Source organism: Diabrotica virgifera, chromosome 3 (assembly GCF_917563875.1).
Source record: "Diabrotica virgifera virgifera chromosome 3, PGI_DIABVI_V3a".
Taxonomy (NCBI): domain Eukaryota; kingdom Metazoa; phylum Arthropoda; class Insecta; order Coleoptera; family Chrysomelidae; genus Diabrotica; species Diabrotica virgifera.
Window position 1 is genome coordinate 272,180,632 of NC_065445.1, and position 25,011 is coordinate 272,205,642.

At 32.2% G+C, this 25,011-nt stretch overlaps 1 protein-coding gene and 1 long non-coding RNA gene across 3 annotated transcripts in view; both read right to left on the reverse strand.

Moving 5' to 3' along the window:
• Positions 1–2,096: 2,096 nt before the first annotated feature.
• Positions 2,097–25,011, reverse strand: part of LOC114325562 (heparan sulfate glucosamine 3-O-sulfotransferase 3B1) — a 56,627-nt gene continuing 33,712 nt past the window's right edge. For both annotated transcript variants that reach the window (XM_050647408.1, XM_028273645.2), the window contains one exon: positions 2,097–3,500. In XM_050647408.1, coding sequence (XP_050503365.1) covers positions 3,460–3,500 — 41 coding nt within the window. In that variant the 3' untranslated portion in view covers positions 2,097–3,459. The remainder of the gene's footprint in view (positions 3,501–25,011) is intronic.
• LOC126882446 (uncharacterized) lies at positions 20,667–24,028 on the reverse strand. The gene is made up of 3 exons (XR_007697350.1): positions 23,562–24,028; positions 22,846–22,999; positions 20,667–21,240 (listed from the first exon to the last, which is right to left on the reverse strand). It is a non-coding gene; the product is annotated as an uncharacterized LOC126882446 (long non-coding RNA).

Consider the following 25,011-nt stretch of genomic DNA (forward strand, 5'->3'; position numbering starts at 1 on the left):
ATATGACTATGGATTACTGGATCCATTCTCTTAAGCAATTATTGTTTGAAATATGTAGTGAATTTTTGCCGATATTGTAATTTTCAACGAAAGCTTTTCGTTTATAAATTCGCAAAATTTGTGTTATTGCGTTGCCGCTCCTGCAATACTTAGAGCATTTCGATATCTCTAACCGTCTTCGAGATACTCGACCTCAAAGTCTAAAATGTGACGTCACAATCCTTTTATTTTCTGCCGACACACTAAATGTCAGCTGAAATCGTTGCTAGTAAGTAGGCTAGTTTTTTTTAATCTGAATTTTTTAAGCAAAGCATAGGTTATTTACATTATTTGAGTTTGACACTTCGTGAATGTCAAACTAAATTTTAAATAAAGTATTAATAAAATATCAATGACATTTGATAGTGAATTTAATTATTATATAAAATAAATACGATGTTCAAAAATACAATTTGAGTATATTTTGAAAGCAATACTTTATTAACAATTTTAAAAAGGTTTATACGAGTATACGACCTCCCCTATAATGGGAGTACCTAATGATAAATGGGCTGTTCCATTTGTTATGAAATAAAAATTGTTATTATAGTCGGTTCGTTAAACTCAGACACAACTGGATTGTGATTTTAGTAGGTATTTTTTTGTTTTTTGCTAATTTTGCCAAAATTGGCAAGATTACTAATTATTTAGTAATTATTAACTATATAGTAATTATTTTTTTTTGACAAATTGGTAAAATTACTGACTAAAATCACTAGCCAGTTGTATCTGAGTTTAGCGAACCGACTATATGAAATGTTTGGAATAAAAAATTATGGTCTAATATGTGCAATTACATCCTTCTAATGGAAAAAAATATTTGAAGATTTTTCTCAAATTATGGATACCAACAACATTTTCATTTATAACTCTTTTATTTTTAATTTGACGAAGAAAAGTTATTCTTCATAAAAAGCTCCTCATGGTCTAAGATTTATGATGCAACCATCATATATCAAATTTTAGTAATTTTATACGAGGTATATAAAAAATATGAATTTCGATCAAGAGTAAAGTACCTTTATAGTTCACAACATTTAAATTAAAATGATATAATTACACATTAAAACATAATTTTTAATTCTAAACAACTTTTCATAATAGCAATTTTCCATATTATGAATTAAAATACGTAAATAAACAAAGTTTTCGTTATGCGCATTTTCAGCTTGTTGTTTTATATTTTCAATCTCATTAACAAATGAATATTCATTCAATATCAATAAATGTCAAAAACCATGCTTAGACTCTGAGATAAGCCAACTACACAACCAAGATAACTGTTTAGGTATTAAACTATTGAACAATTTAGGTATTTATTGCACACTGAATATATATAGGTACATACTTCGATAATTTTCAATGTTTTCTTTTTGACCACATTTGGATATCGATACAACAAAACTCTCCTTTCAAACATCAGGAAATAAAGATGACTGTAATGATATATTAAAAATAAAGTATGTACCTAATGGCATATGGTAGCAGTGCAAACACAATTTTTTAAAAGGAAGTTGACTAAAAGAAGTAATCTTACTTGGAAGAGAACTTATGTAATCAAAAATATCAATGATTCAGAGATATTCAAATTTGTGCTAATATTGTTAATGATGGATGGGGTTATTGGGAATGTGTAGGTTATTAACCCCAAGGATATAGGCAAATTGAAATAGGTCCTTGAACAAATTAGCAATATGTGACTAGAACGTTTATCATTAACATATTTCCAAAATGATTTAGGATTGTTTTTTAACTCAGCATCTATTACTTGTAACACATTAATTATAGCATATACCAAAAAAGAGAAAATTTAATATAGTTGGCATTGGTACAATAATGTTTCCTATACAATGAGTGAGCATACCTTTTATCACATGTCAAAGTTCATGGGAACACCATTTAGGAAAAGTTGATACGTAAGTATATCTGCAAAAGGCAGTGGGTGTGCACGCATAACTGTGACTGACTGTGAAATAAACTCTGATCATAGATGAAACACCCTGTATATTTCAAATGTAATTAAACATAAAACAGCGGGTAAATAAAATAAAAACAACTTATATACTAAACTTATAATTCTCACACACTTAAATATAAAAAATCTAATAAGACAAAATCTAAAAATTATCACATTTTAATTAAGAAAAATTTTAATGTGATGAACAGACACACGACCAATATTTCTTCATTAAAACAATCTTTGCTTTATACAATGAGAGTGAAGTTGAATGATCAAGTTTTGATAATGTTGTATATTTATCCTTATGATCATGATAAAAGAGCACATGTGGACTCCATTCTGATTGTATTTTTTTATTGTTTGTTACTATTTTACATTCGATGTTATATTCTTCATCTTGCTTAGATAGTTTAAAATGTATAATCTGATCTTCTACGAATACAAAACTATCCATTGGCTGGTCAGTTAAGTGAAAGAAAGAAGTAAATACCGAACAACCATGATCAATTTCCAAATGATCCCTTAGTGCTGAAGCAAAATGTCGAATTTGACAATTTTTGACAGGACAATTATAATAATGAATTCTCTCTTCACAAAATATTTCATGTGACACTATTTCTGAAAACTTGAAATGTTGATCACAATTCCATTTACAAAAACGTGACTGAAAATGTATTGGAAAATATTGTGGGATGTATATAGTATTTTCTTTAATTTTATATTTATTAGTTAACCAATCAAAACAACACATACAAAGAAAATTATTATGGGCCGGACTGTAATAATATTCTGGACAAAAGTCGTCAGAAATGGAAAAAATACAACTTTGTTTACAATTTAGGCATTGCGGATTATATTCTGAGGGAAGTTCAACAATTTGAGTTGTGTACTCCAACGGACTTTTATAAATAAACTTAACTTTCCTCTGAATGGGTTTCGTTTTTTCTAAAGAATTGCTGGATGAGGATGAGTTCACATTTTCAGTTATAGACAGAGCCTCTAGATTTTGATTAAGTTTTTCTAAAGAATTCTTAATGCTTGATAAATCAACATTTTTCGGTATAGTGAAAAACAGCCGTAGGTTGTTATAAATTACCTTAAATTTAACATTTATTATATTAGACATATTCGATACATCCACAATAGAAAACTCATTATTACAGGAAGGTTTTGAGTTTAAGTTAACAACAAATTCTTTGTCTTCACTAGTTACGGTAAACTGGTGGTATATTTTTGAAGCTAGTTTATCACTTCCCATATAGACCAATTCTAATTTTATTGTGTTTTCTGAGTTAATATAGCTAATATATAGAAAAAATAGATTATCTTCTTCTTGATATATATAAATTTCAGACATTTCTAAATAATGGTTCAAGTTGAAAACAAACGCAGGAATATCCAATATCGCATCCTTATGATTGGAGTGAAAGTGTTGAAGCATCAGCAAACTTGTCATTTCTTCATAACAAATTGGACACTTCTGAATTATTTCCAAGCATACCTAAAAGCAATAAACAATTTCAATTTAATAAACTTAAAAAATGATACAGTTGATGTCAATGAGTATAAAAAATTACCTATACAGTTTCAAAGATTAAAAAAAAAACAATTATTGCTCTCACAAGTCTCAAAAATGTATACTTTAATACCTGGTTGCACCAACAAATTTTAAGCTTAAGGTGTGCCTTAAGCTCAGTGAGACTTAAAAGCGGCCCTATCAATAAGCTGAGCTGGGCTAAGCTGGAGCACCTGGAGTTTAAGATTTGTTGGTACAACCACGCATAAGACAATTATTGTTGATTTGAATTCTGTTGTGATATACAATAAAACTTAAAAAATAACCGATTTATGTCAAAGTTGTCAACAAAGGGAACAGTTTCTAGTTAATACTATTAGTAGAATGAATTGTGACATGAATCCACATTTTATGATCAAAACAAATGTGTGTTGGAAATTTATAATAAAAAAATATGAAAAAAATATATTTTTAAGAAACGCTTTTATTTAGTTACGAGTGACTAAAATTAAACATATTATAAAAAAATCAACTAAAAAGCAAAAAATAAAAAAATTGAAAAAATCTAACACATTTGTTAAAGAAAAGCGTGGTGCGAAAACCGTTTATTCGATGAAGACGTGCCACGCTTTTCTTTGACGAATGTGTTAGTTTTTCAATTTTTTTTATTTTTTGCTTTTTAGTTGATTTTTTTATAATATGTTTAATTTTAGTCACTCGTAACTAAAGAAAAGCGTTTCTTAAATAGGTCAACAATACGAAATATATTCAATGAATGAGGGTGACTCAGATCACAACCCAATTATACTGACCCTGGGAGCAGTAGAAACAAGCAACTTGCAAACCTATAAGAAAAAACGAACAAATTGGCCAAACTACAAAAGAATACTAAGTGAAACTATTGGTGCAATACCAACAATAAATACAAAAGAAGAACTAGAGGAATGCGTTAAACATCTAGAAAAAACGATACAAAACGCTATCGAGACCAGCACCACAGAAGAAAAAACTCCAACAACAAAAGGAAGATTCAGGGAAATCAGCAATGAGCTGAAAGAACTGATAAACGAGAAAAACAGGAAAAGAAGAAGAGCCAACAGAACAAGAAACCCAGAGGACAAAAGAATTGCTAATGAGCTGAATAGGGAAGTCAAAAAACAATTAGACGATCATCGAAATGAAAACTGGGACAACTATATCCAGCAACTAAACCCAAATAAATCCGCGTTCTGGAAGCTATCTAAAATACTAAGAAAAGATAAAAAACCAATCCCTCCTTTACACGGTGAAAATGGAATTGTCTACACAGAAGAAGACAAAGCGGAAGTAATGAAACACACGCTAGAAAAAGAATGTAGGGAAAACTATCATCCCGATGAAGATCTAGACTTCACAGAAGAAGTCGAACGAAGATGTAGAATTCTAAAAAGAAAAAAGGGCATTATAGGTATTACACACAGCTCCCCTGAAGAGGTCAGACAACTGATCAAGCGTACTAATGCCAAAAAAGCTCCAGGACCGGACCAGATTACGAACAGAGCTCTGAAAAATCTGCCAGGAAAAGCAATAGTGTACATAACAAATATAATAAATAACATCTTAAGACTAAGACATTTTCCTGACAGATGGAAAGAGGCTCACGTAATCATGATTGAAAAACCAGGAAAAAATGGCACATTTCCACAGAATTATAGACCGATAAGCTTATTACCAGCAGTAAGCAAAATCGCAGAACGGGTCATATTAGCTAGGCTAAAAGAAGAATCTGAAGCAATCGGAACAATACCTGAAGCACAGTTCGGATTCAGATCCGAGCACTCGTGTGAACTTCAAGTGCTGAGGTTAACAGAATATATCACGAAAGGGTTCAACGAAAAGAAATATACAGCGGCCGCCTTTCTAGACGTCAGTAAAGCATTCGACAGAGTCTGGCACGACGGCCTGCTGTATAAAATGAACCAATATGGTTATAGTGAGGCGATGCCGTGTCTTCTCTCGTCATACCTAGCCAACAGGAGGTTCAGAGTTCGGATAAGGCCAACCCTGTCCGAAGTTGGGAACATGGGGGCTGGTGTACCACAGGGGGCAGTGTTGTCGCCATATCTATATACCATATATACGGCAGACACCCCAACTGAACCCAGATCGTTGCTAAGTCTATACGCAGATGATACAGCGATAGCTTTTAGCAGTACCCACCCAGATTTTGCAACAAGACATCTACAAAGAGCTCTTGATGGACTACAAGAATGGTGTGTGCAGTGGAAAATAGCTATCAATCCTGACAAAACACAGGCCGTCATGTACCAAAAAAGAAGAGGCAGGCCAAATGAGGTACTATCCCTATTTGATACCCAAATTGAATGGTCAAATCAAGCCAAATACCTAAGCGTAATGTTGGACAAAAGGCTGACCTTTACAGAACACGTAAAACAAACAATCAACAAAGCTAAAGCCCTTAGGAGTCAACTCTCATCGCTAATAGGTCGAAAGAGTAAACTGAGATTTAAGACAAAGATTAGGATGGCAAATTGTATAATTTTGCCAACACTAACATACGCCTCAGCCGCATGGGGACACACGTGTAATACCAACAAGAAAAAAATACAAACCATCCAAAACCACATGATCAGAGAAGCTCTGAATATACCTAGATATGTCCCATTAAGATACGTATTTGGACATACGCAACAAAAGAAAGTCCTGAGAATGATAGACGAAAGAGCACAAGAAATATTTAATAATATCAGGAACCATCCTAGCAGATTATTAAGAGAATTGACTAATTACGACGAAAACCAAAGAACGGTACATAGACGGCCTAGACAGCAGTTAGCTGGATATAGAGGAAACCCTTAAGAATGAAAAATTGAGATAGCCACATGATATCGAAAGACAAATGTCGCCCTTCAGGCACTAAGTACCCTTCAGGTAGGTCAAATGGACCATAGCCGCGGAATGTGAGCATCGAGGTCACGTACCGACAGACGTGGGCTTGATGGCCACACCTTTCGGGCGCTCAGCCGTCGAGGAGAACAAAATTTATTTTGTCAATTCGCCGTCTGAGTGACCGAGCACACACGGTCTGGACAGCGAGACACCGATTTAGATCGATGCCTTGATGTCCGGAACACATTTTTTTTAGGACACAAGTCCAAAGTAAAGTAAAAACTTAATTTAGTCATTAATAGGGAGAAAAGCTCTTCTAGCTACCCCTAAAACCAGGTGGCTTAACCACATGAAGTAATACAAAGGATGTCCCATTACCCAGGGCATCCAAAGTAACGTTAAGGTCAACGCCTCCCCATTCGGTATCTCCTTCGATGGGGAGGGGTGGAGGTATAGCTTGGGGGTCAGATAGGTACCACTCTATTACGGGGTGTGACCGGTTTGATCTTCGGACATGTGGGTTCCACTTCTCCATTGGAACACACATGTTCCCCGGGGCTGGGGTTGATACGAGCATGTGTGTGTGTGTGCGTTTCTTAAAAATATTGTTTTCATATTTTTCTATTTTTTACTTTTTAGTCTTACACTTTTCAAACATTAAAATATATCGTCATGTTTATTAAAATATGTATAAAACATAATATGATGTACAAACATGAAAAGTAGTCGGAATCGGCAAAAAATTTGAAACTTTATTGTTTATTTATGTAGCATAATGTAAACAATTAACGTAAAAAGTGAAATTATGTATAGTTCATATAATTAGCTACAATCTGTAAAAGTTTCAAGTTTCTTCATTGTAAAAAAAAAGAGAACTTAAGCATTTTCCGTTAAAATAGTTTTTTTTATTTAAACAATTAATAAACAAAAAAATGTTTATTGACTATTCGTGTATTGTTCCCGCGAATGTATATGTCTGCAAATTTTCATTCATTTGCATTGAAGAAAAGTCAGTCAAATTAACGTGGTTTCAACAAAACGGTGCCTTCTGTCACTATGTTGATTAGATATGTTGAAAATATTTTCAAGAGTTTTTCAGTTTCTCTAAAATTCCTTAGCCTTCAAATTTAAACCCATGTGATTTTTTCTTTTAGGGTTAATAAATGTAATTGAGGATAATAATTGTTTATTTGTCTTTATTATAATGTATTTTACTTCTAATGTACACTGGTATATATTTAAAAAATTTTATAAAAATTTTTTGTATATACAGGGTGTTAGTAAGTAAGTATGAAAATCTTAAAGGGATAAATCTACATGAAGGGCACGGACAGCTCAGGCAGTAGAGGATGTCTGACTTCCATGCAGGTAGGCCGGGGTTCAAAACCCAGAGCCAGCGAGAAGATCTAGACATTTTTAAATGTCTATAGGCCCCAGGTCGACTCAGCCTGAGTAAAATTAGTAGCTTGGGTAAAACCAGAGATAATAGGCGATTGAAGTATAGCATTGGCTCTGTTACTTTCCTTGTATACCGTGGGCCCTAGAGATAGCAGACTACCCTGCTATAATCCCAAAGCCACGTTAGCGGTATAAAACGGGAGACTATTATTATTATTATCTACATGAAAAAATTCAGCTTTACTTTTTTCATGATAAGTAAAAAAATGCCCCTTTTACACAAATTATAAAACACAAACAAACAATTGAAAGATATTAAAATTTTATACTTATTTAACTCTCCTGAAAAGTTTTTAGTCACATAAGGAGATATTGCCAGTTCATTGAGGACTAATAGAGGATTGAAAAATCTTCTAATCTACAATGGTATTTATTTAATTTTGTTTATAAATATTATATAACTACCTATATTCCCTATTCGAGGTGTGCAAGTACTTGGAAGGGGAAACGAGAAACGACCCTGCGCGAGTCGCGGAGAAATATTGCAACTATATTAAATAATTCATATTGTCAATTGAAATTGTCAAATTGACGTATATTTCATACCTTCTGTCAATGAAGCAGAAAAATTATATATTGCTCCACAATACTGATATGATATGCAATTATTATATAAAGGTAAATTTAATTAATTTTATTTTGCTTGCAGTACTGCATTTTAATAACTAATTTTATTTACTACATACAATTGTTGATGTTTTCATAACATAACCTGAATCTTATTTTTTCTTCTTATTATTTTTTTGGACTATGGCCTTGACAATTATCCAGTAACCAGGACTAATATAATTGGCCAACATAATTAAAAGTGCGAATTTTAGTATAGAGCGTAGAAATAGGGGTCGCTTTGCCGAACTTGCACGGTCCCAATTTAGTCTGTTCTTTAACGGTAAAATATTGCAAAACCTCTAAATTTTAAAGAACCGCTTAGATTGACATGAAATTTGGCATACACATAGCTAACAAGTCAAAGAAAAAAAGTGATATTGTGCCGATATGTGCTTTTGCCCTGGGGGTGGTTTTCACCCCCTCTTGGGGGTGAAAAAAATATTTGTCCAAAGAAAGTCAGGAAATCGATAAACTGGCTAATTTTAAGTAACTTTGGTTCTATAGAGTTTTTTCACCAAGTCAATACTTTTCGAGATATTTGGCAGTGAATATGTTCATTTTTTCAACAAAATAACCACGCTTTTAGACGGTTCTTCGCAAATAACTCAAATAGTAAGTATTTTGTCAAAAAACATTCTTAACAAAAATATAGCCTGTAAAAAATTTTAAAAAATTGTGTATATATCACGTCTCTACACCTAGTAGAAGCAGAGTTATAGCTAATGAAAAATAGGTTCATATTCGTCAAATTCCAAATGGAATAATTTAACGTGAAATAACCAAAAATGAAGCACATTTCGGGGAAAACTCATTACAATTTATTTAAAGTGTTTAAAAAAAGCTTCATTTTTGTTTCATAAAAAAAATTCTAGCATCAAAATTAAACAAGTTACGCTCAAAATAAAGTTAGCTCCTTTTCGTTTTGGTAAAAAAATCGAGAAAATCACCTAATTAATATCTTAAATGAACTTAATCGTTACGACTTCACAAGTTTCTTGACTCGTGTATAAATTGTTTATATGATCTGTAAGTTTCATCGGTTCAAAGTCCTTATTATTGAAAGGGCTGTAGTTAAAAGTGGCTGAACGAGTCACTGATCACGAATGTATGCAAATTTAGAAACACCAAATCTCAATCAATTTTTGTCTAACAGAAAAACAAAAAAATACATGATATTCAGAAAAGCAAATCTGACTTTTTTTGTTTGTCGAGATTTTTGGTATCTCTAACAATTTTTAAGTTATTTTGAAAAAAAGCATATTTTTCAAAATTTAAATTTTTAAAAATTTTACTTTGAAACCAAATTTTTTCAAAAATAAGCACTTTAAATCGATGAAACTTACAGATCATATAAACACAACATAAGTAAAATAATTTGTGGAGCGGTAACGATTAATTTCATTTAAGTTGCTAATTAGGGGGTGGTCTTCCCGATTTTTTTTTGCAAAAACAAAAGGGACCAACTTTGTTTTGAGCGTAACTTGCTAAATTTAAAGCTAGAAACTTCTTGTAAAAACAGAAATAAAGCTTTTTTTAAACACTTTAAAAAAGTAGTAATGGGTTTTTCCCAAAAAGTGCTTAATTTTTTGGATAATTTACGTCGAATTATTCTATTTGAAATTTAGTGAATATGAATCTATTTTTCATTGGCTATAACTCTGATTCTACGAGATCCAGAGACCTAACGCGTACACCATTTTTTTTTACTTTTTTATAAGCTATATTTTTGCTAAGAACGTTTTTTTCGACAAAATACTTACTTTTTGAGTTATTTGCGAAAAACCGTCTAAAAATGTGGTTATTTTTTTGAAAAATGAACTTCACTCGCAAATAACTCGAAAAGTGTTGACTTGGCGAAAAAGTTCTATAGAGCAAAAGTTACTTAAAATTAGTCAGTTTACCCATTTCCGGACTTATTTTGGACATATATTTTTTCACCCCCAAGAGGGGGTGAAAGTCACCCCCAGGGCAAAAGCACACATCGGCACAATATCACTTTTTTTCTTTGACATGTGAGCTATACGTATGCCAAATTTCATGTCAATCCAAGCGGTTCTTTAAAATTTAGAGCAAAAACCGTGAAAGAATGGACTAATCATAATATATTATTATGTAAAGTCATAGTCATACCTTTTCATGATCGGGAACTTGAGAATATGTTAACAATTCTCGACAACCATCAAATCTGTTTATACATTTAAATACACATTTTTCAGCTATTTTTCCATAAAACGATTCAACACCTCCTCTTTTATCAGCCACCGAACATCGTCCACATTCTATATCTCCATTTGGATAAACTATTATGGGTTTTATCGATAAGTATTTATGGCAAAAACTACACAGTAATGTGTCTAAAACTTTGTCGGAAATTATAAACGCCATAACAATTAAAACAATATAATATTACCTGACTTAAGGTTGTGTGTTTCTATGTCTGCTAATTATTATTTGATAATTAAGTCGAAAATAGATAAGTGACAAAAACTGGTAAGATAAATCCAAATTACTTTTAAATTGGGTATAGTCCGGTCACTTGGTTAGAAATAATGAAGGGCACCTAGCGACTTTTACCATTATTGGCTCTCGCTAAAATGATCCAACAAAATGCGGGTCCGCAAACTCCCAACGAGGCACTGTTAAAACAACAAAATAGTACCCTCTTTCAGGAAAATTATGCAAGGCCCCAGAATGAACAGGTGCTGTACACGGCATGGAAACAGACGAAAATGGAGAAGAATTACGCTACGGATAGAGTAAATCAGCTCTAACTCAAGTTAGATAACTTACAAAAATTAAATGAAAGCTTGCAATTAAAATTTGCAGATCTAGAGAAAAACTTGTCCAAAGAGAAAAAACCTAAAAATGAAAAATTTTACACTGACGAGGAGGAATTAGCCAAGGAGACAGAGTGGATACGTATCAAAAACTACAAAAAACGTAAAATGGATACATCATTGACCCCACCACAAAAATAGTCATTTGTCCAACAAATAAAAAAAAACTAGAAAAACACAAATCCCATCTCCAATAATTGTGAAGAGTATTGTCGAATTTAGCCAATTTCATGAATTAGTCAGACTACTAAATTCCAGGTAAAAGTGTACTTGGAGACAAGAGCGCTAAGATTAATGTCGATTGTGAACGAGACTTCAGGAAATTAATCAAAAAGTTGAGTGAAGTAAATTATCCATGGCATACGTATGAAAATAAGCAAAATTGTTGACAAAAGAGATGCACCATTCCGGCAGTCCAATGGTGCATCTTACTCGCACTCACATTGACGGCCGCCTCAATACGCGTTTAGCCCTCATTGTTAATAATTAAAAATAACAGCTTAGTAATAAATTAATGACACATATTTCTTCAGGATCATGTAGGGGCGGGGCTTTAAACTTTGATTTAGTCACTTTCTGAATTTTATTAAGCCTTGAAAATGGCCATTTTCGCGTTTTTCAAATTTTAAATCGCGTATTACTCCATAACAATTAATTTTAGAGAAAAATCACAAAAGACCTTTTTTGCTCATAATGACACAAAGAATCTAAAAAAAATTGTACGAAGTGAAAGAATTGATTTTTTGAATTTGTTTAAACAATTTGTTATAAGGACCTTATTTTGAGTAAGTTTGTGCAAAAAAAAACGAATCGGAATAATTTACCTAACGTGGCGACGATACAGCATGGTCTATTGCTAAGATAATTAAATTGACAAATCTAATAAACCGAAACAAACTCGTGCGTTAGCATTATTTTTCTATTCTCATATTATATCAATTATGATTTCACTACCTGTATCATAATGAAACTTCATTATAATACAGGTTTTCAACGAAAACTTTTCGTTTATAAATTCGCAACGCCTGTGTGTTATTGCGTCGCCGCTCCTGCAATACTTAGAGTAGACTTATTGATGGATTCTTATGTAGTTTTGTCTTCGAGATAATCGACCTCAAAGTCTAAAATGTGACGTCACAATCCTATTTTCCGCCGACACACTAAACGTTAGCTGATATCGTTTATAGTAAGTAGGCTAGTCTTTTTAATCTGAATTTGTTAAGCAAAGCATATACAGTCGGAAAAATGAAAGAATACCCATGAACGAACATATAAAACACGCTGTATTTTCCTATCACCGTGTCACAAAGAAAATTGCCCAGCGCAAGTACATGTAATAATAATTGAAGACACGAGTGGATGAAGGTGCTATGTTACAAAATTTAGATTTTGAGAAAATTAAGGTTAAAGTTTTTCATTGTAAACTTTTCTCACATTCACTTTTATTAGGTAAAAACTTTTCTATGTCGTTACTAGTATATGGAATATGTTATTCACGGAAAAAAATATCAACAAAAAAAATGTGTCTTACCAAAATTTGAAAAAAACAGTACATAACACCTTCATCCACTGTATAATTCTAAAGAAATTAAAACAACTACTGTTTTATGGAAGAATCATGTATTAAAGAAAAACTTATCTAATCAGCTAACAAGATGTTATTGCTTAATATAAGGTAATAACAGTAATATAACGTAATACATTATTTTTTTTCTAAGATTGGTTCATAGAAATATCGATATTCTGGTTTTACAAACTTAAGCTGTTCTTGGAGATTTTTTCTTTTTTCTTCAGAGATAGTTCCATATTTCTCCCGAATTCTTTCGATTTCAATATTCTCTGGCGCTGCTTAGTGTAGGAAACAAAGGTTGAACCTTGCAAAATGGACACAAGTCCGGTTTTATTTTTTTTCTGGTATATCAAGGGGTGCTTATTATAAGACTAACTTTTTCTGAAAAAATTTCGCCCCGGAACCTCGCTTTTCACCCCTTTAAAGGGGGTAATTTGTGGTTTTTGCGGAACGTAGCCCTTCCTGTAACTTTTACAAAAAATTTCTTTTATAGAAATATGAAGAGGACTATATTTTCTACGATTTATTTCCAACACAATCTCTCTATCATCCACCGTTTAGCAGGGGTGGCGCCCTAAAGTTGACAAGTTTTTAAAAAAGATGTTTTTAAAAGAAATATATTTTTCCGTAACTGTAACGGAAATTAAGAAGAAATCCTGCGGCAATTATTCACAAATAATTGACTGATTTTTTGGTATAGGTTTCACTTAAGGGTAATTGCCCTTTTTTTAATTACAGGGTGTTACATTTTAAAAAACCTCTTTTTATACCATCTGAACCGTTTATTCTAGAGTAAAAAGACTTTTAGCGATTACCCATGTACTGGTACTATTTATAAATTTGTATAATGCACCCCCATTTTTTCCCCGGAACCACCCCAAAAAAAAGAGAAATTAATAAATAAATTGAGATTCTTGGAATCCTTCACACACAATGCCCTTTATTAATATGCGTCATATATCATTTTGTGGACGTTATTATTACCCATGCATGGACATCAAAAGCAATTTCCTAGTGCAACCCCTGTAGCAAAAAAAAATAAATAAACTAGGGGGTTGAAAATTTTTTTTTGTTTTTTGCTTTTTGATCCATATTGGCATATGCTTCATCAATAGTGCTTTTCAAAAATATATATGGTTATTGCAACATCTCTGCGAAAACCACCCCTATCCTTGAAAATATACTGCAGAAACTACCCCTATCCCTTGGCGAGCATGTTTTTACGATTTTCTCATTACCTATGTATTCTTTTTAAACAAAACTTATACAAGGTTAAAGACCACTATTTACTCTAAAAATTATGTCCTATTCATTTTTTCGTATAAGCAACCGTTACGGCACAGCGGCGCCGTAAACCTCATATATGCTTTGGCGGGCTCCAGTTTTTATTTTTTTTTTCGTCATCTATTCGTTTTATTGATAAAGTACTTATGCAAAATAAAACAACACAGTGTAACCTACAAATTATGACTTATGCACATTTTACATTCTTTGCTCCCCAAAGCCACAGTGGTGGCCCAAAATAAATTTTTGCATATTTTCGCCACCTACATGCATTTTATTGCATTAATGCTACCTTAACAGCACATTATTTACCCTTAGGTGGTCGCTACGCAGTGGTGGATCCAGCGAGGGGTGATGGGGGTGATCACCTCCCCCCCTCTCAAACCAAGTGATATTATATTCAAAGATTATAAAAATATTCATTTATTTTTATAGAAATTTAACCAATTGGCACCCCCTCTTAACGATGCTGGATCCGCCACTGTCGCTAAAGCATAAAAAGTCATTCTTATAAAAATAATATTAATATAATATAAGTATTTCTATAAAAATAAATGAATATTTTTATAATCTTCAAATATAATATCACTTGGTTTGAGAGGGGTGGGGGGTGATCGCCCCCATCACCCCTCCCTGGATCCGCCACTGCTTAGCGACCACTTAGGGGTGAATATTGTGCTATTAAGGTAGCATTAACGCAATAAAATCCGTGTAGGTGGCGAAAATATGAAAAAATTTATTTTGGGCCACCACTGTAGCTTTGGGGAGCAAAGAATGTAAAATGTGCATAGGTCATGATTTGTAGGTTACACTGTGTTGTTTTATTTTACATAAGTACTTTATCAATAAAACAAACAGATGACGAGAAAATAAACAAAAACTGGAGCCCGTCAAAGCATATATGAGGTTTACGGCGCCACTGTGCCGTAACGGTTGCTTAAACGAAAAAAATGAGTAGGACCTAATTTTTAGAGTAAATAGTGGTCTTTAACCTTGTATAAGTTTTGTTTAAAAAAAATGAATAGGTAATGAGAAAATCGTAAAAACATCCTCGCCAAGGATAGTGGTAGTTTCTGCAGTATATTTTCAAGGATAGGGGTGGTTTGCGCAGGGATGTTGCAATAACCATATATATTTTTGAAAAGCACTATTGATGAAGCATATGTCCATATGGATCAAAAAGCAAAAAACAAAAAAAAATTTTCAACCCCCCATTTTATTTATTGTTTTTGGCTACAGGGGTTGCACTAGGAAATCGCTTTTAGTGTCCATGCATGGGTAATAATAACTTGCACAAAATGATATATGAAGCATATTAATGAAGGGCATTGTGTGTAAAGGATTCCAAGAAAATCACTTTATTTATTAATTCTTCTTTTTTTTGGGTAGTTCCGGGGAAAAAATGGGGGTGCATTATACAAATTTGTAAATAACACCAGTACATGGGTAATCGCTGAAAGTCTTTTTACTCTAGCATAAACGGTTCAGATGGTATAAAAAGGGGTTTTTTAAAATGTAACACACTGTAATTAAAAAAATGGTAATTACCCGTAAGTGAAACTTATACCAAAAAATCAATCATCTATTTGTGAATAATCTCCGCAGCATTTCTTTTTAATTTCCGTTACAGTTAGGGAAAAATATATATTTTTAAAAACATCTTTTTTAAAAACTTGTCAAATTTGGGGCGCCACCCTTGCTAAACGGTGGATGATAGAGAGATGCTGTCGGAAATAAATCGTAGAAAATATAGTCCGCTTCATATTTCTATAAAAGAAATTTTTTGTAAAAGGTACAGGAAGGGCTACGTTCTGCAAAAACCATAAATTACCCCCTTTAAAGGGGTGAAAAGGGGGGTTCCGGGGCGAAATTTTTTCAGAAAAAGTTAGTCTTATAATAAGCACCCCTTGATATGCCAGAAAAAAAATAAAACCGGACTTGTGTCCATTTTGCAAGGTTCAACCTCTGTTTCCTACACTAGCTGTTCTATTCTTATTTTGAAGAATATTTACTTTTCTAAAAGGAACTGTTTCGTCATATGATTCTTTATACAAATAGGAACCATACTCTTCCACTCTTATCCATTTAATACCGTCTCTAAATCTGACTGTTTCATTTAGTTCGTCCTTTTTTCTGTTAGTAAGATGAAGTTTTTGCGGTAGATCAGCAATCCTTCTAAAGTGTTGAGCCATGTCGATGACTTTTTTTCGGCTAGCCTTTGAAATTATTTCCCGGTACGTATCTGGTACATATACCGTGTCGTGTTTTCGTAAAACCTTCTCGATTCTTCCGAAGTCTCTGTCACAATCTAAGTAAGTATGGCCAACCTCAGGAAACTTGTGGTCAATACAACGGAAGTATCCCTTCAAAATAAGATACTGATAAAGGCAAATCATGTGGAAGTTCTTGTTCTGGCCCGCACATGAATCGGACCAGATGATCAGATAATCCTTTTTGGTGATGCTTTCGTCGACTTCAATATATCTGAGTAGAGAACTGCATATTTCTGCACTTCCTCTGTTTGCAAGATCTTCGGTCCAGGTACAAAAACATGCTTTGTCTAGGCCTTTTGTAGTAATATGCACCCCAAAATTATAAAACCACATTTGCCTAAGGTAAAATGCTTTGGACGTTGTTATTTTTGGCAGTGGCATTGTTTGTTGCATATCGATTGTAATATAGACCAAGTTGTCTGAATCTTTTGCTTTTTCCTTGTCAACTTTGAGCGCTTTAGTTGATGCTGTGTAGTTTTCTTTATGTCCATCGTTAGATTCACCTCCATCACAGATACTACACGTATCACTTTTCGGATACCCAAATGATAAATTAAACTCTCGCGAAAAAATGTTGGAATATGAACATTTTTTAATTCTAAATTTTCCAGGAAGTTGTGCCAGATTACATTCCTCAAGATAGAACTCATACATTTTGCTCACATTTAGTAGGGGAGAAAGATATTTTTTATGAGGATTTCTATTTCTGGAATAGTGCGACTCTTCGACAGGAAATTTATTTATGTGCTCTATCACAAAATCCCTAACATCTTGGCCTATTTTGTGTGGCCTATTGGAGTGCTTACCTCTGCGATCTGGAGGAGGTGCTGCTACACTACTATTTATACGATTCTTTATAACATCAAGTTTTTTTCTGCCTATTTGGTATAGAGCGCATAACGCTTCTTTGCACACCTTTACGGTAAATCCATTTTTTGTAACGTTATACGTATATGACGCAGTTTTATGTTTAACAGCATCTTTTCTTTCCCTCAACACTGGTTTTTTAATGATTGATTTAAATAGTAAAGCATTTTTTGCATTAATATCAAGTCTATAAAATTCATCCAAAAATGCCTTCCTGTCATCTGCTGAAAATTTAGTGCTACAAGAAAATCTACAGCCTTGTCTACAAAGAATACCTTTTTCTGGCTCCTTTCTTGGAACGGGAATGTTTTTGTAAGACAAATATTCTTCACCTTTTGCTCTATCTAAAGCTGCTTTGTGTTTCTTCCACGTATTTGGATCTCGTTTTCGTTTTTTGGAAACTTTTGCTGTCGTTGAAAAAATCTTTTGCTTTCTTTGTTTTTCATTTTCTTGGTCAACCTCGTTAGACCCGTTAGAAGGATTAATTATAGGCTTTTGAATAATCCCGCTTCCTTCTTTGTCTCCAGAAATGAATGTACCTCCAACAAGGTTTTTTACATGACTGTGGTCCGCTCTTTCTTCGTCCTCCGTGACACTAGTTCCTGAAGAACTGCTTCCTTCATTACTCGGAAAGTATTCAGCATCACCACTGCTGTCTGACAAGAATGGTTGGGTCCCCTCCAAATCTGAAAATAAAAACAGCTATTTACTTCTTACAGCTCCTTCTTTGTCTCCAGAAATGAATGTACCTCCAACAAGGTTTTTTACATGACTGTGGTCCGCTCTTTCTTCGTCCTCCGTGACACTAGTTCCTGAAGAACTGCTTCCTTCATTACTCGGAAAGTATTCAGCATCACCACTGCTGTCTGACAAGAATGGTTGGGTCCCCTCCAAATCTGAAAATAAAAACAGCTATTTACTTATACTTATATTTTAATTCTTCCTAATTATTATTGTTTAAAAATTACTTTTGAAAAGATAGGGGAATCCCCGGAGCAATCAAGTGTAAATATTTATAACAGATGATAGTTGGGTTATGTATTTCAACCAGCTCATTTACACTTTTATATAAATATTATGATCTAAATACCTATTGCCCAAAATATAATAAAACTTAATTATTTCATAACAACAGGATTGCACTTACCTGTTACATTTGAAATTTCAATGTTGAGGTTAGAACTTGCTGTGAATTCATTTTCATCATTTGGCAAATTTTGTTCACAGTTTATTTGTTCCTGCACTAGTTTTAACATTTGTTTACCTCTGGAACTCATTATAAATGTTAACTAGCATTAATATTATGATATTACTGCAAAAAACTGTAACAATGACACAGAACACGTGCGCGCAATACCAACTCACCAAGTAAAACAAAATGGCCAATGAGTGGATGAAGGGGTTATGTGTGTCACTTAACACCATCATTCATATGACGAAGGTATACAAAATATTACATGAATGTGGATGAAGGTATTTTGTGCCTATAACACCTTCTTCCATTATTCACTGGAAAATAATGTAACATAACTCCTTCATCCTTTAAAAAACCTAGACTTCTGTTACGAATCTTAGAATTCTAATGTGGCCACGTGATAAACAGGTACATAACACCTTCATCCATACAAAAAAACCGTTTTTAGAAAAATGTTACATAGCACCTTCATCCACTCGTGTCTTCAATTATTATATGTACTTGCGCTGGCCAATTTTTTTTTGTGACACGGTGACAGGAAAATACAGCGTGTTTTATATGTTCGTTCATGGGTATTCTTTCATTTTTCCTACTGTAGGTTATTTACATTTGAGTTTGACATTTCATGAATGTCAAACTAAATTTTAAATTAAGTATTAATAAAATATCAATGACATTTGATAGTGAATTTAATTATTAAATAAAATAAATAAGATGTTCAAAAATACAATTTGAGTATATGTTGAAAGCAATAATTTATTAACTTTAAAAAGGTTTATACGAGTATACGGCCTCCCCTTTAATGGGACTACCTAATGATAAATGGACTGTTCCATTTGTTATGAAATGAAAATTGTTATTATAGTCGGTTCGCTAAACTCAGACACAACTGGCTAGTGATTTTAGTAGGTAATTTTTTTGTTTTTTACCAATTTTGCCGAAATTGGCAAAATTACTAATTATTTAGTAATTATTTTTTTGTCGAATTGGCAAAATTACTGACTAAAATCACTAGCCAGTTGTGTCTGAGTTTAGCGAACCGAATATATGAAATGTTGTTTGGAATAAAAAATTAATGGTCTTATTATGTGCAATTACATCCTTCTAATGGAAAAAAATATTTGAAGATTTTTCTCAAATTATGGATACCAACATTTTCATTTATAACTCTTTTATTTTTAATTTGACGAAGAAAAGTTATTCTTCATAAAAAGCTCTTCATGGTCTAAGATTTATGATGCAACCATCGTATATAAAATTTTATTAATTTTATACGAGGTATATAAAAAATATGAATTTCGATCAAGAGTAAAGTACCTTTATAATTCACATTTAAATTAGAATGACATAATTGCACATTAAAACATAATTTTTAATTCTGAATAACTTTTCATAATAGCAAATTTTCCATATTATGAATTAAAATATGTAAATAAACAAAGTTTTCGTTATGATAATGCTCGCATTTTCAGCTTGTTAACCAACAGAATCACGATATAGCATTCGCGATGAAGGTGGCACACGCGCAGTGACCAATGGCGAGTCAAATACCTACACTTTGACATTTCTCAATATGTAAACAAACTGTCAAACTACTTAATTTGTTTGTGTTAGAAAATTAATAAACTTGAATATATTTTTTTATTCTGAATGATCATAGGAAAAATCGTGTATACAACTTGCGCATTTAATTATGATTATAAAGCTCGTACTTATGAGATCCCTCATACTCGCTTCACAATGGCCATCATTCACTCGTTGTATAATATATTATTATAGATGATCAGATTATTAAATACACATAGTCCGTTCTTTAACGGTAAAATATTGCAAAACCTCTAAATTTTAAAGAACCGCTTGGACCCTAATAACACAAAACATTCCATGAATGTTCCTAGAATGTACTCACAGGACATTCCAAACATTCCTGGAATGTCCCCAAATGCACACGAATGTCCCTGGAAAGTCCCTGGAATGTGCTGTGTCAGCATTTTAAATATTCTTAGAATGTTCTGTTGGAACATTCCATGAATGTCTACGAATGTTCTTTGGACATTCACAGTATATGTTTTAGACTGAATGTCTTGTTGGAACATTCCATGAATGTTCTTTGGACATTCACAGTATATTTTTTAGACTGAATGTCTTGTTGGGACATTCCATGAATGTTCTTTGGACATTCACAGTATATTTTTTAGACTAAATGTCTTGTTGGAACATTCCATGAATGTCTACGAACGTTCTTTGAACATTCACAGTATATTTTTTAGACATTCTCTGAAATATATCGTCAGTGCTGTGACAATACCTCCTATATCTTTTTTCATGAGGTTTGCAGGAGACGAAAAACATTTTTTAAGGTCACCTCCTGTTTGCATACGTAAGTTCTGGCTTGTTTTGTAGTAAATAGATAGTTAAATTTACTGCAAAACAAGTCAAAAAATATATGAAAACAGGAGGTGGCCCAAACAATTTTTTAGTCTATCTTACAAATCTCATGAAAAAACAGATAGGAGGTATTGTCACATCACTGACGATATGTGGCCATACCAAATAATGCATCCTTGATAAATATAAACATTTTTATTGCAAAAAATCTTTTCATACATTTTTTTAATGTAATTTACTGATATTCCTATAAAAAAATGTGTCACATTTGCTTTGTAAACCTTTCTTTTGCCTTTCATAGCCACATATTCCATTTCCTTCCTGGTTTTTTGTAGACCACTTCTCTCAGCTGATTCTAAAAGAAAATAAAATAAATGGTAATTTTTCTATCCTTTACAATTAACAATCAGAAGAAATATTTACAGGTAATAATATGCATATAATAATAATAATAAAATAAATAATAAATTAAATAATATTTAAATAAATAATAAATAATATTTAATAAAGAAAATAATAAAACATTTTGTATTTTGACAACGACGTCCGATGTGGAAGTAGAAACCATAATAAAGTTATTTTTTCAAGTAAATTCTGGCTTATTTCCCCATTAAAATAGTTATCATAATTACAAAAATGCCACAAAGAAATAGCTTTTTCACAAACTAATAAGTATTTTGTTTTATTATATTTATTGTTTTTATTATTTACTTTAACTTAAGATTATAACTTAATTCTTGTTTTCTATTTCTGATGTTTTTATTTATTTGCATTCAATATTAATCTGTTTTCTTGTATAATCTACTTCGCAATAATTATGTGATATATTGGACTTAAAATGAATTCAAAAATTTTTTGTAATTGGGCAACAATGTCAACTTAGATCTCTGATGTAGATAATGAAGAACAACGGTATCTACAGTTGGAAAAATGAAAGAATAGGGCTTTTCATCAATTGTCATTTGTTTCGAGCTTCTGTCATGTGTCACATAATATTAATATATCTACGTCATATGTCTTTGGTTTGTATCTATTATTGTATATACCAATAACGTATGTCGTAGATATATTAATATTATGTGACACATGACAAAAGCTCGAAACAAATGACTGTGAATGAAAAGCCCTATACCCATGAACGATCACATCAATCACTTATTTTGTATTTGCTATCTTTTTCTATTTTAGAACAAATAGAAAATGATATAAAAACATTAAAAATAAAAAACTGGAGAAAAAAAGCACGAAACAGATCAGAGTGGAGAAGAATCCTGGAACAGGCCAAGACCCAGAAAGGGCTGTCGAGCCAATGATGATGATGATCTTTTTCTATAGGTAACAAACGTTTGTGATTTATAGAAAAAGACAGCAAATAGGGCTTTTCATCAACTGTCATTTGTTTCGAGCTTCTGTCATGTGTCACATAATATTAATATATCTACGTCATATGTCTTTGGTTTGTATCATTGGTATATGCCAATAACTTATGACGTAGATATAGTAATATTGTGTGACACATGACAGAAGCTCGAAACAAATGACTGTGAATGAAAAGCCCTATACAAAATAAGTGATTGATGTGATCGTTCATGGTTATAGGGTTTTTCATTCAGTCATTTGTTTCGAGCTTCTGTCATGTGTCACATAATATTAATATATCTACGTCATATGTTATTGATATAATCAATGATACAAACCAAAGATGTATGACGTAGATATATTAATATATGTGACACATGACAGAAGCTCGAAACAAATGACAATGAACAAAGCCCTATATTGCTTTTCATCGATTGTCATTTGTTTCGAGCTTCTGTCATATGTTATATAATCTGTGTATAATATTAATATAACACGGATTATACGACATGACAGTAGCTCGAAACAAATGACTGTAAATGAAAAGCCCTATTCTTTAATTTTTCCAACTGTATATTATTAATTGGGTTAAGCATATTACCTGTGTGATATAAGCTATTGGAACAGCACAGTCTCTCAAACGGTTGAAAGTGAAGTTCTGTCAATATCTTTTTCTAAAAAATGTTTTGAACATACTGCTCTATTAACAAATCTGATCAATACTTCATGCCTTCTTCGCAGGATCTTCTGGAAAGCTAAAAATACAAAATACATGCATTACTGAGCATTATTAACAAATTTTAGTTTTAAATAAAAAATATGATTAATGAACTCACAAAATATTATAAAAAGCAGCTTAGAAATTGTTTATTAGTATAGTCGTTTCCCTAGCCACAACTGGCTAGTGATTTTAGTAGGTAATTTTTTTGTTTTTGGCCATTTTTGCCAAAATTACTAACTATTTAGTTATTTTTTTGCCAATTTTACCAAATTGTCAAAATTATTTACTAAAATCACTAGCCAGTTGTGTCTGAGACTAAGTTTAGCGAACCGACTGTACTATTCATACTGTGTATTCATTAGTTGGTACTATTATAGTGTGTGGTCTACCATCCTGTTTATAAACGCATACATTAGCAAAAACGCAAAAAAAATTTTAATTTTACAAATAATCCGTTTGTTATTATCTCTATTTATTTACTATTTTAGTTAGGAATAAGCAAGTTTGTGGCTTATTCGCAATTATTAAAATAATAAATGGATATTTTCTGAAATAGGGGCATGCCTTTGTTTACATATTTGCATAAATATACTAACCTTTGAAACATTATTCCTGCAGATTTTTTATCTACATTGCTTCTGCTACTCCAACTGATTTTATGCACTATATTAATAATACTATTAAAGTTATTATAAAAGTATCCGAATTAAAAAATATTCTTAAAAAGCACAAATAAAAACAAACAACGATCACGCACGGCAAGGTGGCCATGTGGCCAAGGCCAAGATGCATGTCAAGATGGCCGAAGCACCGAAGTCTGAAGTGAGGTCATTGGTCGTTTTTAGTCACGTGATGCCCTCTCTAAGCACCATGCACAAATACATGCGCCGTGAATTTGAAAATGAACATATAGGAACATTGGTAGTATGTTCACAGAATGTCTTATGGTAACATTCCACGAATAATTTAATCAGATGTTCACCGAATGTTCCCTAAATGTCCAGGACATTCAAATATTGATAGAACTTTGGTAGTACATTCCTGGAATGTTGTGTGTTGTTAGGGGATTGACATGAAATTTGGCATACACATAGCTAACAAGTCAAAGAAAAAAAGTGATATTGTGCCGATATGTGCTTTTGCCCTGGGGGTGTTTTTCACCCCCTCTTGGGGGTGAAAAAATATTCGTCTAAAGAAAGTCAGGAAATAGATAAACTGGCTAATTTTAAGCAACTTTTGTTCTATAGAGTTTTTTCACTAAGTCAATACTTTTCGAGTTATTTGGCAGTGAATATGTTCATTTTTTCAACAAAATAACCACGCTTTTAGACGGTTTTTCGCAAATAACTCAAATAGTAAGTATTTTGTAAAAAAAACATTCTCAGCAAAAATATAGCCTGTAAAAAATTTAAAAAAATGGTGTATATATCACGTCTCTACACCCAGTAGAAGCAGAGTTATAGCTAATGAAAAATAGGTTCATATTCGTCAAATTCCAAATGGAATACTTTAATGTGAAATAACCAAAAATGAAGCACATTTCGGGGAAAACTTATTACAACTTATTTAAAGTGTTTAAAAAAAGCTTCATTTTTGTTTTATAAAAAAAATTTCTAGCATCAAAATTAAACAAGTTACGCTCAAAATAAAGTTAGTCCCTTTTGGTTTTGGTAAAAAAATTGAGAAAATCACCCCCTAATTAGTATCTTAAATGAACTTAATCGTTACGACTTCACAAGTTTCTTAACTCATGTATATATGGTTTATATTGATCTGTAAGTTTCATCGGTTCAAAGTCCTTATTATAGAAAGGGCTGTAGTTAAAAGGGGTTGAACGAGTCACTGATCACGAATTTATGCAAATTTAGAAACACCAAATCTTAATCAATTTTTGTCTAACAGAAAAACAAAAAAATACATGATATTCAGAAAAGCAAATCTAACTTTTTTTGTTTTTCGAGATTTTTGGTATCTCTAACAATTTTTAAGTTATTTTAAAAAAAAGCATATTTTTCAAAATTTAAATTTTTATAAATTTTACTTTGA